This window comes from Sprattus sprattus (assembly GCF_963457725.1).
Source record: "Sprattus sprattus genome assembly, chromosome: 11".
Classification (NCBI taxonomy): domain Eukaryota; kingdom Metazoa; phylum Chordata; class Actinopteri; order Clupeiformes; family Clupeidae; genus Sprattus; species Sprattus sprattus.
The window spans coordinates 7,224,688-7,242,789 of NC_137909.1; the positions used below are offsets into that span (position 1 = coordinate 7,224,688).

The 18,102-nt window shown below is 41.8% G+C and overlaps 2 protein-coding genes across 2 annotated transcripts; both read left to right on the forward strand.

Annotated features, from left to right (window-relative positions):
• Positions 1 to 147: 147 nt before the first annotated feature.
• On the forward strand, positions 148 to 2,232 carry LOC308372842 (low choriolytic enzyme). Its single transcript, XM_080848173.1, has 10 exons — positions 148 to 160; positions 280 to 354; positions 513 to 593; positions 720 to 769; positions 845 to 926; positions 1,012 to 1,126; positions 1,386 to 1,558; positions 1,725 to 1,806; positions 1,892 to 2,021; positions 2,148 to 2,232. The coding sequence occupies exons 3-10, from the start codon at positions 551 to 553 to the stop codon at positions 2,166 to 2,168; spliced, it is 696 nt and encodes a 231-aa protein (XP_080704299.1). The 5' UTR covers positions 148 to 160; positions 280 to 354; positions 513 to 550; the 3' UTR covers positions 2,169 to 2,232.
• Positions 2,233 to 3,879: 1,647 nt separating this feature from the next.
• LOC308372173 (alpha-2B adrenergic receptor) lies at positions 3,880 to 5,346 on the forward strand (the record flags this gene model as incomplete). The annotated part of the gene is made up of 1 exon (XM_080847300.1): positions 3,880 to 5,346. One exon carries the CDS (start codon positions 3,880 to 3,882, stop codon positions 5,344 to 5,346), a length of 1,467 nt encoding a protein of 488 aa, XP_080703426.1.
• Between the last annotated feature and the right edge of the window lie 12,756 nt (positions 5,347 to 18,102).

The following is an 18,102-nucleotide window of genomic DNA, read 5'->3' on the forward strand; positions in this document are numbered from 1 at the left end:
TGTCTCTTCAACATAAATCACACATGCCCACGTGAATCTCATTATATCATTATCGTGAAAGACCGATCGAAGCAGCTTTGTATCATGTCTCAAATTAGCCTGGTACTTTTCACTTTCGTAGCCTTATTTTCCATAGCCACCCTTCTGGATAACAACACTGGTAAATTGTTAAATGTATCCAACTTCTTAGTCTAGCAACATTTAAATCCAAGTTTGATTTGAATATTTCAGATTAAGCTTGAATTCTCAGACTGTTTCGCAATATCAAATATTTTGCAGTGGTTTGTGCTCCAGTGACGAGAGCGTCTGCTCATCATAACAGTACACTCACCGTCAAAGTTAACCGACAAGTGGGTAAGTTACGTTGAACTCAAACCATTTCATTAGCTCATCAAAATCCAACTGAGAGTTTCGACAGTCTTTGAACGTAGCCCGTTCTTGGCATTTTTAGGAGCCGAGTTTCGGAGTCCATTCTCTAAATCTCAGTGACTGTTCATGTTTTCTGCTCTTAGATAACGATACATTTCACAGCAACGACAGCAGGAGGCAGATGCTAATTGACTTTACCAACATCAGCCCAGAGACCATAAATGGTAAATTACAGCAACACACAATGCTGCACAATTGCATCCTGACATCTGATGGCATCATATTTACAAGAAACGTCCCTCTATGTCACAAGGTTCTCACAATCATCCCCATGTCTCTCTCTTTGACAGGTCTAATAGATGCTCAGGATTTAATAACAGAAGGTGATATTTTTGTTCAGGTGAGTGGATATGCACACATTCTACTCATATGTATGTTCAATTCTGAAGATCTGACATTGTTTTGTATCACCCAGAGTGACAGAAATGCTGTTGATCTGACATGGCCAGGTGTAGATGGACATGTTTCACTGCCCTATGTCATCACCCCAGAGTTGGGTCAGTTGGAAGCTTCTCTGTTATTTAAATGTTTGATTGCTCTGTTTTTTGGTTCAGATGTCCACTCACATTTGTTTTTGTGTAGCTCCCCAGACTGAGGAAATTCTGTCGGCTATGAAAATGATCTCAGACAAATCCTGTGTCAGGTTCCATGAACGTGAACACGAGGATCACTACATAATCTTTTCAGCTGCTTATGGGTGAGTTAGCAACTTGCTTGTGCTATCTTGGATCGATGCCAAATATTACGCCAAATAAAACTTTTGTTTACTGTGACTAGTCCTTGAAGTTTAAGACCCAACCTCAGACACTTGCTCTTAGAACATTAAGCTTACGTGTGTATTCTGTGGTAGTAGTATGTAAGAACAACTGTCCAACTGAGTTGCAGAGGTGGGATGCTTCTTAAAAACAGTTCCACTGGCTCACTTGTGTGTCTCATAACTTTGTTTGTCTATTAAGATGCTCATCCTATGTTGGGTTCATCGGTGGAGAACAGCCCGTCTTCATTGGTCCTCAGTGTACTGTGGGCAACATTTGTCATGAGTTGCTGCATGCTTTAGGCTTCTATCATGAGCATTCACGAATCGACAGGGACAACCACATCAACGTAAAGTTCCAAAACATAATTGAAGGTATTATGAGAATTAATGAATAACTTGCGGCAGGCTAACATTGTACCATTTAAAAGGAACAAATATTAATTTACTATGCAGTGCAGTGAGAACATGTTTGTCATCCATTTACATGTACCAGATTGAGTATAGAGTTCATTTGTGTGAATATTACCCGTTCTTGCAGGGAAAAAAAAGAACTTTAAGAAGGTGGAGGCAAACACCCTGGATTTACCTTATGACCTGGGCTCTATTACACATTATGGAGGGTGAGCTGCCGCTGAATTCCCATTGACATCCATTAGTCTGGAGGGGATGTGTATGAGAGCTGACTTGACCTTATTTGTCTTTTAGTTTTTACTTTACCTCCAATGGATATCCCACTGTTGTGCCAAAAAACAGTGAGATAAACATCGGCCAGAGGACACACCTTAGTGAGCTTGACGTACAAAGGCTACAAAAACTATACAAATGTGGTGAGAAGGTATGCTTCAGTTGGCTCCTCATTCTAATTTAGAGGATGAAAAACTCTATTCACTTCTATGTAACTTAGATATTATATTCACTTATATGTACGAGCAATCAAATGTGTACTCTTTCATTCCATCAGAATCCAGAGACAAGTTGGTAAAAGAAAGAAGACTTAACCAACTAAGGACAGGCTGAGTGAACAGCTCACATGATCATGCTGTGAAATATTGCCATGAAGCCCAAGAGTGTGGCAGTGTCTATCAGAATTCCCTTTGTATCATTCTTGGAAAATTGTCATGGACATCGACATGCATTACATTGTGAATGTGTATGTAATGCTTTGCAAAAAATATTTCCAAATAAAAGTAATCAAATGGAACGCTTGTTTTTAACTGCTTACAGATTGTAACCGCCACCGCACAGTTTCACCACTAGAGGACACAATTCACTAGCCTGAAGCCTCTCCCAAGGTCTATGGTCTCATCTGTAATTGGAAAATGAGGTTCACCTGTGTTAATGATTGACTTGTCACACTGACTTATGTTAGTTTGAACTGCTTTGGATGAATGTGTCCATTGCAGAGGTAGTGTTTATACGCATACATGTCTTAAACATACATTTGGAGTGGGATGAGCTCCTATTTAAGTAAATCTTCACTTGATACCCTACATCATTTTTTGTCCGTGATATACTAACAGATCGCACCGGCTGTTTACAGTCTGCAAATCAGCCTTGTAGATACATAATTGATACATTAAATCCGTTAGGGCCTATTGTTCTGCCAATTGCTGCAGATCAAGCCTTAAAAGATGTATGCCTTACTATAGGCTACCCATAATCATATTACTTCAGTTAGATCAGAGTTTTTTGTTATTACTTCATTTACTCCACGACATGAAATTGCACTACTGACTTGTTGGAGAAACTACAGTACGACTGAGGAGCGTAGGACAGATTGAGAGAACTGCGGTAATAAAATAAAGCGTGTGAGTGCGCGCACGCGCAATGGGATTGGGTTTGGTCCGATGATGCTGAGGCTGACATCACAAGGCAAAGATGCGCTTGTATCAAGTCCTAGCAGTCTTTCACTCACTTACTTGAAGTGCGAAGTAAGAGGAGTTCGGAAGCAGTCGACACTGTCACAGTGACTAAAAATGTCGTAATTATAAAATGGAAATGAAGAACGCTTACTACACAGATGACACATAGCCTACCCCCACGGAACAAATTATTTGAATTTCTATGGACTATAACTTCTTCAACAGTTGTGGAATGTTTTCAGTCAAATGCAGGTAACACTGAAAATGCTATGAAGTATTGGAACAGTTTGGCACTCATGATCGCAAGGACCGACAAGTTCAAGCCTCGGTGCACAAGGATTCCAAACTTCAGGGAACAGCGATAGCGTGATCGCTGATATAACTCTTTTTTTGTTTTACCGCTATTTTCACAGTATTTGTAACAGTTGCAAATAATCTCCAGGTGACTGCGAATGTTGATGTTGATTATTTATTGCTTTAGATTATTTGGAAATCTTTCAACGTTTGATATTGACGTTCTAACCATTATTTGGGGACTGCTTAAAGTGGTTGATAAAAGTGTATTAATGCAAAATCTGGCAGCACCATAAGAGCTACATTAAATTGTATTCATGACGTTTCTTTTTAGCATTTTTTATTCGAATGAATCGGTTGTTCAAATCATCATAAGTGGATAATGTCATTGTTTGTCTTCAGCAGTTCTTGTTTTCAATTATCTCTGACTAAAAATGGAATTTTCCTTAAAGGATTGAGCTAGCACATACTTGCAGAGTTAACCAGAGTGCAGACTAAATCAAACAAGCCTGTCTTGGTGCAAAATTGTCTTCACCAATGAATTCTACCATGGAGGCAGCTCCGGATGCTATCCATCCACTTGGAGGTGGCACTAATAGCAGCCAGCAGCCTTACTCTCCGGAGGCCACTGCAGCCATTGCCACCGCCATCACGCTCATGATGCTCTTCACCATCTTTGGAAACATCCTGGTCATTATTGCGGTTCTTACCAGCCGCTCCCTACGCGGGCCTCAGAACCTTTTCCTAGTCTCCCTGGCGGCGGCCGACATTCTGGTGGCCACCCTCATCATTCCCTTCTCACTGGCCAATGAGCTGATGGGTTACTGGTACTTCCGTGCCATGTGGTGCGAAATCTACCTGGCCCTGGATGTGTTCTTCTGCACCTCGTCCATCGTGCACCTGTGCGCCATCAGTCTGGACCGCTACCTGTCCATCTCGCGGCCCGTCAGCTACACGCCTCAGAGGACCACAGGCCGCATCAAGGCGGCCATCGTGGTGGTGTGGCTGATTGCGGCGGTCATCTCCTTCCCGCCGCTGCTCTCCATGAACAAGAGCCAGGATGACGAGCAGGGCGGCCCCCACTGCAGGCTGAACGACGACACCTGGTACATCCTCTACTCCACCATTGGCTCCTTCTTCGCACCCTGCCTCATCATGATCCTGGTCTACGTGCGCATCTACCAGATTGCCAAGCAACACACGCGCTGTCCTCCGGGAGAGCCCAGGAAAGACGCGGGCGCCACCTCTCCTCAGCGAATCGGCAAAGCACAGCGCAATGGGGCGGACCCTGGGGGCTCGGCCAAGACGGAGAGCGCATCCAGACCTCCAACCCTCAATGTGCCATCCTCTTCCTCATCTCCAGCCCAGGGAGAGGCTCCAGCCACCAGCCAGAGAAAACAGCTCCCCATGCCTCCCTCAGCCCCGGCTCTGACATCCAACACCGGATCTCCTGTCTCCTCATCTGCCACCTCAGAACCACAGTCAAACATCGGCCCAAATCCCCAGGTGGGTCAGCAGCAAGACGGCAGCCCAGAGAAGCAAGGTGACGCTTACGATGATGACAGCTCCAGCCCAGAGTCTGAAAAGGAAACGCCTGCCAGGGGGAGTACCGCTACCAGAACTCTGGCACAAAAGTGTAGAGGGTTAGTGATCACCTCAAAAGGGACACAGATAGCCTCACTCAAACTCAAACCCAAACCAGTGGGAACTCAAAACACGGCGCGACGCAAGGCTATGGTCAACCGTGAGAAGCGTTTCACATTCGTCCTGGCTGTAGTGATCGGTGTTTTTGTCATTTGCTGGTTCCCATTCTTCTTCTCTTACAGTCTGATAGCCATCTGTCCAAAAACCTGCAGCTTGCCTGAACCACTGTTTAATTTCTTCTTCTGGATTGGTTACTGCAACAGTTCCCTCAACCCCCTCATTTACACCATATTCAACCAAGATTTCCGTAAGGCCTTCAAGAAGATACTTTGCAAGAACACAAAAGATTCATTTTTTTGAAATGGAAATATCTGATCTGTCCCATAAAAAAAATCAAAACTCTTAATACCTTTCCTTTTTGAATACTATGTGTGATCCAACTATTCAATCCAAACATCCATAGGAAAGCTTTCTAATGGGTCTTCACAATAGATTTTTTTTCTGCATGATATGTGTCTGCGCTGGTCTTTAAGGCAACTGCAGTAATGAGCATGAAGTATTCTCAAGAGCGCAATCTCTTTGAAGCATTTCAGAGACTTTTTTTCTCTATCCCTGGGGATGTTTTAGTCAGTGCGTCTGTGATCTGAGAGCCACTTTGAGAGGCAGTATCAACCCTATGATTGAACATGGCAAAGGTGGATGTGGGAATAATTCACTCAACTGGTCCCTACTGCTCTTGCTTTCTCTTAGGAAATGGCCCATGTCAGCGCCACAGCAGTTGTGTGATGTGCTTATATGAACTCCACAGAGGAGATCTGTCAGACTAGCGATTTATCACTGAGATCTGATACAATGTTCATTGAAAACCAATGAAATGGATCATGTTTACCTCTGTTAGTGCAACAAAAAACATATCTCCCAAAGACCATCAGCATTACTTGCATCACTAACCTAAGAAGAAAAAAAATCTGCTTTGACTATGCGTTTATGATGCTTCAGTAGTGTTTGTTTTAAATATCCCCATATTATGATGTATAATCTCTTAGTGCTGTGGCTCTCAAGTTTCTTGGTTACAGGTTTTTGAAACAGCATGTTCTGTTCATTCTGGCCGGCTAGCATAGTTTTAAAACATGAGAGAGGGAATAAACAAGCACCTCGATAAATTGACATTGATAGTTCTTGTTGCATTGAGGTTTTTACATGGGTTTGAGTGATTGCACGTTGGGGCGTAATTCAGAGCATAAAAAAACTGAAATTATTATTGTCTCATCCAAGATGATGGGACCATTATCCAGAAGTGATGTTTGAAGAGTGCAATTTCTAGTTCATACAAGCCCTTGACACATTTCATTCAAACTGAAAAATGAAAAAAAAGAGAAAAAAATACATAAATACTAGAGAATGCATTTGGTAAAAATATATCAAATAAATAAGAGTTTGACCCTGTTTTTCTATGATTTAGATCAGAGGTGCCCAACCCGTCGATCACGATCGACGTGTCGATCTCGGAGACTTTCATTTTCGAACTGAACACAGCTGAAGTGTTCTCAGGAGGATTCTTAAATTGAACTTGAAATTGAATAAGGTGTCAGATTTCTAGAGACTTCCAGGCAGGGGTGGTGCGGACGAATGGGCAAACCGGGCAGTTGCCCAGGGCCTCGGCCAACAGGGGGGCCTCGTCGTATTTCCGATTTTTTTTGTTTTTTTTTGCTAATTAAAATATATCACTTGTCATTGCAAAAATAATGACAATTCATAGTAAGCATGAAAAACGATTATTTTATTTTCAGTATCAGCCTAAAATGTATCTTAATTCCATCATGGAACAAATTATTCCAGGTCACGTAACTTTTCCGACAGGGAGAATTTTTCCGAGACACTGACACACTCGCACTGAAGGACACGCATGATACTGCCATGGTCATGAACAGTGTTGTACCTGAACGCGTTCATTGAACGAAAGTTCATGAACTCGTTCATAATTTTGGTGAACGTGAACTGAACGTTCTTGCCTGATGAACGATACTGTTAACGCGTTCATTCTGGTGTCTGTGAACGGCACGTTCACTCTTTTTAATTTCGTTCAATAAGGTGCCAGATATCTAGAGACTTCCAGGCGAAAAACACACATTTAACAGTTTCAAATCGCTCCGTGTGCTTTATTTTACTGTCAATGCCTGGCAAGTGTGAGAGCGACAAAGTTGCATAGAGGCCGAAAGCGGTATTGCAGACATATAGAGATTTAGATTTTTTTTATTTTAGCTCGCAACATATTGAAAAAAAGAACTGAACTAGTTCATTTTTTGGAGCTGTGAACTTAGTTCACATTTTTGAATTATGAACTATAAACTGAACTAGTTCATTTTAAAATGTGTGAACTATGAACTGAACTAGTTCATGTAGAAGGTGAACTTTCCCAACACTGGTCATGAACACAGCTCAAGCACAGCTGGCTGATAACGACAGCAGTGATGTCAACAGTGTGAGTAACATCAATGGTGGTGATACAGTGATTAGTGAAAACCCATTATTATGGCGTGACAAATTAACAGATACAGAGAGAATTGAAATGGTTAAAACAGGACCTGTACAAATTTGGAAGTTTCAGTTGAAAACATTCAGGAACAGAACTATAAAGCATTAATCAAATGTAACAAGTAACATTGTTTTGATAAAGTAATACAAAAGTTACACTATTAAAACACTGCACTGAAAACCTCATAATTCAAATAATTTACAACTGTTTAATTGTTAAAGTCATATACGCACAATAAATGTCAGTTCCACATAACATTAAAAACGATTTCTTTTTTTTGGGGGGGGGGGGGGGGGGGGGGGCTCAACATTGTTCTTTGCCCAGGGCCTCCAATTTGCTAAAACCGCCCCTGCTTCCAGGCGAAAAACACATCGTTAACAGCCCTGTATCCAGGTTTGTCCAAACAGTAGCTGCGTGTGCTTTCTATTACTGTGTATGCATGGCAAGTGTGAGAGCGCCGAAGTTGCGTAGTGGCCGCGAGCGGTATTGCAGACAGATAGATATTTCAAATTGGATATGAAGATGACATCTGACACATAGTTTCAGCCTTAAACTAATGAAATAATTGCTGTCTGTGGTTCTATATGGGCTGTGGAAATAATTTAGAAAAATTATAGTTTGAGATGGATAGATTGATAATTGATATAATTGAGAACCCCTGGTTAAATGTGTTCTTGGTCACATCAATTTGAAAGCTGGACCAAAGTGTTTGATTGACTTCAATTACAACTAGGCCCAATACAAAGATAAGTTGTAAGTGCAGTTTGGAGTCTGGACAGTCTTTTTCTCTCAACGCCTCAATAGGTACATTTACATTTACATTTACATTTAGTCATTTAGCAGACGCTTTTGTCCAAAGCGACGTACAAGAGAGAACAATCAAGCTAAGAGCATTAAAAAACCTGGTGTAACAATAAATATTGCTTATAAAACGACATAGAAAGAATAAAAAAAGAAGTGCGGGCCTGTTGCTGCTTAAGTGCAGGTTGAGCCAAGGTGCCAGTTTAGGAAGAGAGGTGCTCTTTGAAGAGTTGGGTCTTCAAGAGTTTCTTAAAGGTAGGGAGGGACGCTCCTGCTCTGGTAGTGCTAGGCAGGTCGTTCCACCAACGTTCCACCAACCAATAGGTAGATCTTGCCTTCACCAAGGCAAAGGTCGTGATCTTGGGCCTAAAAAGTTTGGGCACCACTGACTTAGATCATTGCTTTGCTGCTTCTGGCAGTCATGATTTTAGTACTTAGGCATTCATAAATGTTTTTGACTGATTTGCAAACCCCCAAATTATGCACATCATCAGATTCATCCATATTCATCCGTTCCCTGCCATTGAAACAATGTGATGTATTAATGCATACTAAAAGCAGCTTCCTTTCCCAGCACATCAGTAATGTTGGATTAAATAGCAAACACGTTGAAAGCGTTGGTGCACGGCATAGCGTGCAAAGCTGGAAAGGATAGAACCTTTAGACCACTGAGCCAGTCAGCGAGCCTATGAATGATTCAATGCGCTGAAGGCTCACATCTACGTGAATCCTTAGAGGAAGTGCGTGAACTGTGTTGTTCCTGCCAACAGCTGCCAACAGAAACAATGTCAACTTTTGGCTGCCAGCAAGTTGAGTGAATCCTCCATTTCCATATGGAATGTAAACTAGCAAACTGTAGCAGGGCAGCTAATAAGACCTAACTTTGTTAGATTTTTTTCCAAAGATTCTCCACCAGACAAATCAAAGTCACAAGTGGGTCTGGGCTCCTATGTAAGGAGGTTTTAGGATGACCACAATCATTTAATTCAGTTGCCAAATCAAAGACCTTTGCATAGAGGCACAGGTGTACTTTTTCATGTTCATAAATATGTGTTAATCCCCGGAGCCCTTTCAGTTTAGCTGTTCTCATGAGATTCTTCTTGTTTATGTCCTATATGGGGACATTGTCAGGTTCAGCACATTCCCCTTTGCAGACTAGTTGTTTAATTTCATTTCTTAATCATTCAGCATTTGTGGTGCTTGGTTGTCTTTTCTGAGAATGGGGTTATTTGTGGACAACCTATGACCCGTAGATTTTGGTAGAGAATGGTTACTATAAGAGGCTCTCTGTGACTGATCTGAACTTGAAAGTATCCTTGTAGATATTGCTGCCTGTGTTGTATGAAATAAAGAGCTTTCAAATGAAGTAATCTACTTGACTTTATTCACCATTCAACCACGAGCCCTAGATTCTACAAGTGTGTTTGATTGACACTGATGCTTGGGCACTGTAAGTGTGTGTGTGTGTGTGGATGTATGTTGTACTGGACAAAGGTGTGTGATGTTTGAGTTCTCATCACGTTTTCCATGTTCTGCCTAATGTTGTTTTAAATACACCAGATTTCCACTGTGTCGCCGCCCTTTAGGGTTGTGTTTGCAAAGCGGGGCCCCTAATTTGAGCTCTCACGGGTGGAGTGACAGGCAGAAGTGGAGAGGCCGTGGTCTAAATGGAGCTATTTGTTCATGGGTGCAGCAGAATCAGGCAAATGAGGTAATCAGCTCACCCGAGCTCATGCCAACTGAGCGCTATCCATTAAACTGGCTTAAATACTTCTAATCAAGTGGATTTGTTCGTCAGCCGTTTTCCACGGTGTTCACAATATGCAGAGTGAAGTGTGATCTAAATAAAACAACATATATAATTCAGTACGTTTAACATATAAATCAAGAAAGAATTGTAATGAGCATGCTGAACATGTTTGAGACAGCCTCCATGTTTGAGAAGTAATTATGTTGTTTTATGAAAACTTTTCTCCACACAAGAGGTTAAATGTATTGGCGGGAATTTAGAATAGTCATGGAATGGTACCCAAGATAGTATTAGTAAATAGAATTTTAGCATGCAAATTATAGTGTTCTGAATGTACATCTTCCTCTGTGTGTGTGTGTGTGTGTGTGTGTGTGTGTGTGTGTGTGTGTGTGTGTGTGTGTGTGTGTGTGTGTGTGTGTGTGTGTGTGTGTGTGTGTGTGTGTGTGTGTGTGTGTGTGTGTGTGTGAGGGAGAGAGAGCGAGCGAGAAAGACAGAGAGAAATAACAACTAAACAAACCATCACGTCTCTCTCTGTGGTATATGCACCAGAACTGTGCTTGGGAGGCAGGCTTGAGACTTACTGAAATAGATTCACATCAACATTATGGACAGAATGGGGACATGAAACACATTGCTGTCTTTGTTGAGCAGGGTAGCTGGTATGGCCCAGGGTAGTAGGCAGGTTAAATGACTGAGCAGTTTACAGCTGTAGTACAGTTTACAGACGTTTGCACAAAATGATTGTTGGGAGATAATGCCATCAGGTTCTCAGTCCAGGTTCTCAGAGAATATTCTCTGTGATGAGAACAGAAGACATTGACCTTTAACCTCCATTAACTTTCACCACACTTCTACAGAACCGCAATAATGTTTGACGTGTCATATTTAACTTCTTGTACTTTGTTCTACAAAGCAGACATAATCATGTTTAAACTAGAGGTCAATGGAATGAGCTTGAATGTTTGAGAAGTAATTATAATCCTTTCTCCACACAGATGGGTTAGATGCATCAAGATGAATGTAAACTATTTTTTGGGGGGATAATAACCAAGATGGTATTTGTAAATTAAGTTTTAGCATCTATATGGGGTTAAACACATTCTTTCTTTGTTGAGCAAGGTAGCCTGGTTAGACCACAGGTTTCTGCTCAGCATGCAGGCTTGACTGAAAAAGAGTAGACGTGTCTCTTTATGATGAGAAAAGAAGAAGTTGACACTTCTGCCAAAGCAACACTTCTGCAGAATTGCATTGCAATTGTAACATTGCAGATATATTTCATTTCTTATAGTTGTTTTTTCTACACTTCTACCTACTGAGTATTAATCATAACAGTGTCATGCTGAGGTATGGAAAACGTGAAAAGGCATCAATTTAATCAAACCGGCTAAAATGTGATGACTTGATGGCTCTGAAGATGCCATCTGATGGACACAAACAAACACATTTGCTACCATCATTTCCAAAGAAGCCAGCAGGCAAACCCCATTGTTGCTACACACAATGCGGTTCCACAGACGTCACATTAAATGGAAATGTATTTGCAAAACAATTTTTTTTCAATTTGCAAAACAAAACATTTTTCAGAACACTTCAGCAGCTGCCAATCAGTATTGTGCTGCATTCCGAATGCACATCCTGTTGAATGGAAAGTTTATTGGAAGGCAAAAAAGGAATTTAATGTGAATGGCCTGAGCAGGAATAACAGCTGTCACCTCCTTTGCTCACTTAAGTCATCATACACACAGAAATGTCCATTTCATGTGGGTCCCAGCACGTTGATGACACCCATTAGCAGGCATTCATTTAGCAGATGCTTTTTAAATGTGGCGCCTAGGACTGTCATTCTGTTCTGTCATTTTTCTAAAAATATCAGTGAGTTTTTTTTTCCACAAGTGAGAAGCACATTATGCCTTTTTTGTCCACAAAATGAAAAGCACAACGATCAACTCTGTGCTCTTTCAGTATTTTTCTGACACAATGCTAAAGCAGTTGTGTTTTTTGTGTTAACATGTTTCAAAATAAATGAATGCGTTTTGTAGTACAGAAGGAATCCTGTCTAAGAAAAAAAGGTCTGTTACACTTGGCACCCCATATCACTGAACACGTACATACATATCAACATAAGGAACTCAGGAATCCTGACTGTTTTCTGTGTTTTGCTGTCCACAGTCAGAGGCATTAAGATAAAACACTGAGTGGCTACTGAGATACGACAGCCATCGTACTCTATCAGTCAAGAAAGCATTTTGCCCAACGGCAGAGCAGAAACTGAGACAAGGACACCTAGCCAACGCAATACCATTACAGAGACTCATCCAAATAGACACATCATATCACATCACCTTTTTAAAATATACATGAGTGGCTGTATTACTTTTCCTTCTTTCCAATTCAAATAATTTTATAAGATGCAGTTCCTTAGAAAATGAAGTGATTCAGGGGGAGTTCACGATAGGTTAGTATATTCTCTCTCGTGGCAGTAAGAAATGCTTTGACCCCATTAAGTATAAGAGCTGATATATATATTCTATTTTATAGCAGAAAGGTACAGTTGAATTATTTTATCAGTTTACATTAAGGGACCTCAGAGAAAGTCACATGATAAAGTGCTGAGAATATTTCAGAAAATAACTTAGAAATCTCAGTCATGGTGGTGGTATGTGGAATGCGGTATGTGTCATGTCATTTCCTTCAGTTACACAAACAACTTCCTTATCATAAGATTAGTCCTTCTGGAACTTAATTTCTCTGCATGAAGCTTCTGTCTCTGCATGCAGCTTCTGTTTCGAGGTCTTCTCGGTTCACACGCTATAATATTCAGAAGATCAGACGCTATCTCACTCAATATGCTACACAACTTATTCTGCAGGCCCTTGTTATGTCTAAACTAGACTATTGTAATGCAATTTTAACAGGCCTGCCTGCCTGCATAGTGAGACCGTTGCTGATGATTCAGAATGCAGTGGCACGTTAGGTCTTTTTTATCAGCCAAAGAGGACACATATAACTCCCTATAGCTGCTAGAATTAAATCTGAATCACTTACTCTGGCTTAAAGGACAGCCACTGGAACGACACCTGCCTATTTAAATGCCATGATTCAACTCTATTACCCCTCTCGACCACTTCGCTCCTCTGATGAGGGTTTGTCATCTTTGTCTTCTCTTCAGCAAGAGATGGCAGATGAGACTTATTGTGTTCATGGTGTCGCAGTGGTGACTGTCTAGTGCTGTCCGTTCCAGGGACAGCTTTACCTAAAAAGCTCACCTTTTAAACTATCATCTGTCCAATTATTTAATTTACTTGAGGCATATAGTCATAGTTTTGGTGTTTGTTATTATTATTATTATTTATTTATTTGTTTTATTAATTGGCAACTAATGTTGTTCCTTTTCTCAGTAGGCTATGTTTTTCATATTGATCTGTTTTCTAATGTCTGTTTTTAATGATTTGTAAGTGTCTACTAAGTCCTATAACCATAACCATCACCACTAAAGGGGACTATATTCATGATATGGAATCACTTCACCATCACAAAATGATGACAATACACAAGAGAGTGGGTTTCACAGTCAAACGATCTATTAATTTAAGATTAGTAACAGACATGACAGGACAAGAACTGTGGAGGAATGAAAAGGAACAGACCAAATCTCTTATTTTTGATCATACTGGTTAAGAAGTTGAAGAACAGACAAAAAATGCCCATTTTTGATCATACTGGTTTAAAAGCTGAACCCAGAGATGCATTGACAGTTACCATCACTTCTGAAGTTGAAAAATTGAGAGCTCTTGTCACTGCACTGCCTTCTGTTGCATTTGTCTTGATTTACATGCAGTGAGCAGAAGGGTGGGAATAATAGCCCCTGATTTCTCCTGCTGATTCAATAAGGGATGTGCTGGTCTTGACCACCCCCATCCTCTATCATCTCAAATGAAATGCCTCAGAAATATCTATCACCTCCTGCCAAAACTCCTTCTGTGTAGGGGGAAGACTCGAGGAAATTGAGCACAGCTCTATTTCAAAGAGATCAGAAAGAGAGGAAGAGAGACTGATGATGTCTTCAAAGCTTAACAAAGCAGCTAAATGATCCTGCTTAGTCACTTTTAAACATTTCCTTTTAGCAAAAAAGATCGGAGAATGGCAAAAGGACAGAAGAGACACACGTGTTTACGAATCCAATTAAAAATGTATTAAGAGAGAGAGAAAAGATCTCCACCTAAAAGGTTTACTCAGAACCAGCTTCTAAAAGACCCCATTTGTAACCATTACAACGCAGCTTTGTTTGGGCCAATGAATTAATCTTAATCTCTGTTTAATTCTACCCAGACAACGCGGGAGAGTGAGAGAGACTGAGGAAGAGGATCTGCAAAAATCAGAGCAATGGAAGAGCAGAGGAGGTAAACATACGCTGGGGATGGAGGAGGGATGGTGGAGGGGGGGTTGGGGCGGAGTGGCCACCGAATAAAGTGCTGAAGAGGGAGAGAGAGGAGGTGCCGATGTGAGGGACAGGAGAATGGAGCCGACTCAAAGCTCCCGCGAATGGGAACAAAACCGTGGATGTGATAAATAGATCAGAGAACCCGGCTGCAGAAGAAAGGACCATTACATCCATTAAGGCTAGAGCTAGACCCGCTGTCATTTCTCTCAGGTACGGTCTCATTACTCTCTCACAATGGCTCTTTAGTTGCTGACTGAACTTGACAAGCCAAGATAAAAAAGTTAAAAAAAAGAAAGACATGCGCCTCCATCAGGTATTCAGCAGGTGAGTATAGTTCTCAGTGAAGATGAATCGGACCCATTACCACGGTAAATTATTCAACAAGTGCTTTTACTCCTGGCCTAAGCTTCTGCTTCAGGCAATGGGCTCATTTCACCTGTTCATCAGGAGAAGTGCTGATTCTGACATGCTTTGTTCTGCAGATTAGCACACTGATGCTTTTGTTTCACCTTCAAATCACAGCATGATGTTTTGATCAAAGAAAGAGGGCTCCAGCATGACCTCCAAGCACTATGAAGACAAAAGTACCCAGAGGAAGAGGTGTTCGGCCTCCGCAGTACAGGATCCATTCTGCTCACTGACGTCAGCACTGATAGTGTGGGGAGGCCCTGGAGGATCCCAAACACCTGCATTGTGTAGTTGCACTTCCACATCTTTGCCAATCAATCCAGCTATGAAATACATCCACAAACCTTTAGGCAGGCAGATGCTGTGTTTCAGTGGTCCCAGTCTGGGCAGCAAGCCAGATGTATTCCCTGCCCTGACGCTACAGAGAACAGAGCAAAGCTTTCAGTGACCATAAAACTGTGTGCTCAACTTCACAGCACCACATTCTGTATCTCGACAATTGCAGGTTTCACACTATCCTTTGGCCATGCATACTATTGATACCTAATTGATTGAACCTGACCCTTTTTCTTCCTTGCAATTGTGTTTGATACGCTCTATAGGTTTTCACAGTGAAGAGTTTTTGTAACCCCGTGGGACATCCAGGTCTTTTTCACGGGGATAACAAAAGATCGTCTGGGTCAATTGTCATTTTATCCCCCTGTGGTGCTCTAAGAGTCCTTGACGTGTAGACTCAGTGATCTGGAGTGTTTGGCCAGAGAATGGATGTGCCCGGCACAGGCAGGCAGGCATGCAGGCACGACCAGGCGGGGCTGACTTGTTGTGGGGTGATGGAGCACTCAGGGCTGATCGTAATGAGGCCACATGGAGTCAAGGAGGCATTCCACCACCATCCACCCCAAACTGCCTATTAAACTGGCTGGATACACACCACTGGAGTACAATTAGAAAGGCTGGGCTCTCTGTTACCGCCATCCGCATGGTCACCCACCAGGACACAGTTGCCGGTCTTTGGGCACTGGCTGATGTATTACTCTTCAGGAGAGTCTTTTTTTATTATTTGGAGATTTGGGACACCATTACTTTTTTGGCAGTTGGACATTTTCTACTTCTGTTCTTAAAACATACAGTGTCCCAGTCATTGTTTGTGTCAGCAAAAAACAATCCTGAGTCATACAAAGGCTAGAACACAAAATCAAGTATCCTTAATAAATGTTCTTCTCCCCAACTATTTCATCTCGTATAGCCACATGGCCAGGGCATTGTGCTCTGAATGATCATAAAACCTAGGCAGATGCAGAATGGGCTGATTCATTTCCCCTGTTAACTAATGATTAAATACTCAAATAAGCCATATACGGCCCACCGATGGCAAACTTGCAAGGGCAACTTTCCAAAAGTGCTTTAATGAAGCACCTGGTAGTTTGTTTGTTTACTTCGGTCCAGTGTTTTGTGTATTTCGCAGCTCATGCTCCTGCACTGTTTGTCATTTTTATTCGAGGACGTTGGGAAATAAAAGGGTGATTGCGTTTTTTGCCTCAGTATTAAAAAAAACAACAAGAAATATGCAAAGTTGTTTTTTTTTCGTCTTCTTCTCTGCAACGGGAGGAGGCAGATGAGGGGCATGACCCATGCCACGCTGGAGACGCTGAACCGCATGTTCTGTGATGTCAAAACGGGCTCACCTCCCACGCGCCAGGCTCCCATTATCTCTGATTGAGCATGTGCTGCTCTGAATGACCTATTAGAGAAGGGGTGCTCAAATGAGGGATCGTTAGCACTCACGCTGCCTGCCATGCTGCCTGCCCTCCTGTCTACTGTGCATCTCCTTTGTTGTCCAGCTGAATGGAACATGGGAGGGCTCGGGGGCGCCTCTGGAAGGTGCTGGGTACTGGAGAGCTGATTACCAGAAATGATTTTAGTCAGGGAAAATCATATCTAAAAAAGTGATCTTTCTACTGAAGACACCCTGAAAAAAAACTAAGGTTTTGAGAGTTATGGTGGATCGCCTGTAGGGGGGCCAGATGCAGATAGACCAGATGTGGAATGAATAGTAAGTTTGTGTGGGACGATATGGGACATGTTACCAATGCTGAGAGGTATCCTAAAACTAATTAAATGTTAAAAACTATGCATCCATGTGTCCTCATTTCTGACAATAAAAATCCATATGATCAATGAAAATGTGAGACATTATCTCAATATGCGCAATGCGCTAATCATCCTAAATGGTAACAATGAAAGACTGTGTTGACTTTTTTTCTCTAACAACCAATGGACCATAAGGTGTTGTCGAATTTAGTTAAACTTTTTCGTCTCTGAACTATAATTCACTTGAGTCGGTTGCTTTCATATTGGAGGATGTCTTAATTAGCCCTCAGAAGTACATGTGTTTGTCTCTGTGTGTGTGTGTGTGTGTGTGTGTGTGTGTGTGTATGTGTGTGTGTGTGTGTGTGTGTGTGTGTGTGTGTGTGTGTGTTCTGCATTCAGAGATTGCCAGGGGAGAGGCTCATTTGGGCTGCTGTGAGATAATCCGCTTGAGTGCCTTAAACTGAGATTTAACTCCATCGTGTCTGTCTGTTTCTGATCTGAATGTTTCCCCAGCCTATCTGCACTTGCCAGGGAGGAACATCACACAAAAACAATAATAACCCGCACCCTGAGGTTTTATATAAGATGCAGAGTGGGTTGATGATTGTCTTGTTAGATAATCAAGAACAAGCACTGCCTCATACCTCTGACTTTAAAAAAAAAAAAGTCACTTCGGTAGACCTTTTGATTCGTTTAGACTTTTCAAAACAATGACCATTGGCTGTGGCCGTCTGCATTATGCCTGAAGAGCTTTATACACACGCTGGCATTTCTTTGGCTATTTTACAGTTAAATGTGTTAAACTAGGGAAAAACCAGGAGGTCAGTTATGCTTGGATCAGACCATCCAGGGAGAGCAGTGCATCTTTAATAAACTATAGTGTCTCCTGTCAGAACAAACAATGAAGCTGCTATTGGTTCATCAGGTGTGAAAGACTGAGTACCTCATCCCTGGGATCATAAGATAGTATTGGTAGTATGAGCCATGCTCACCCTAGCATGCTATTGAATTCGCACACAACATTTCCCCCTCCGTGGTGTTCTAATTTGATGCGGAAATGAGCTCTAGGTTGACTGCCAAATGCTGAAT

Bases quoted from the DNA above. Each gene is read 5' to 3' on its own strand.
- LOC308372842 (XM_080848173.1), top strand. From the start codon at position 551: ATGCTAATTGACTTTACCAACATCAGCCCAGAGACCATAAATG. The intron at 594-719 runs GTAAATTACAGC...TCTCTTTGACAG, and splicing joins CAGCCCAGAGACCATAAATG to GTCTAATAGATGCTCAGGAT. The intron at 1,559-1,724 runs GTATTATGAGAA...CCGTTCTTGCAG, and splicing joins GTTCCAAAACATAATTGAAG to GGAAAAAAAAGAACTTTAAG.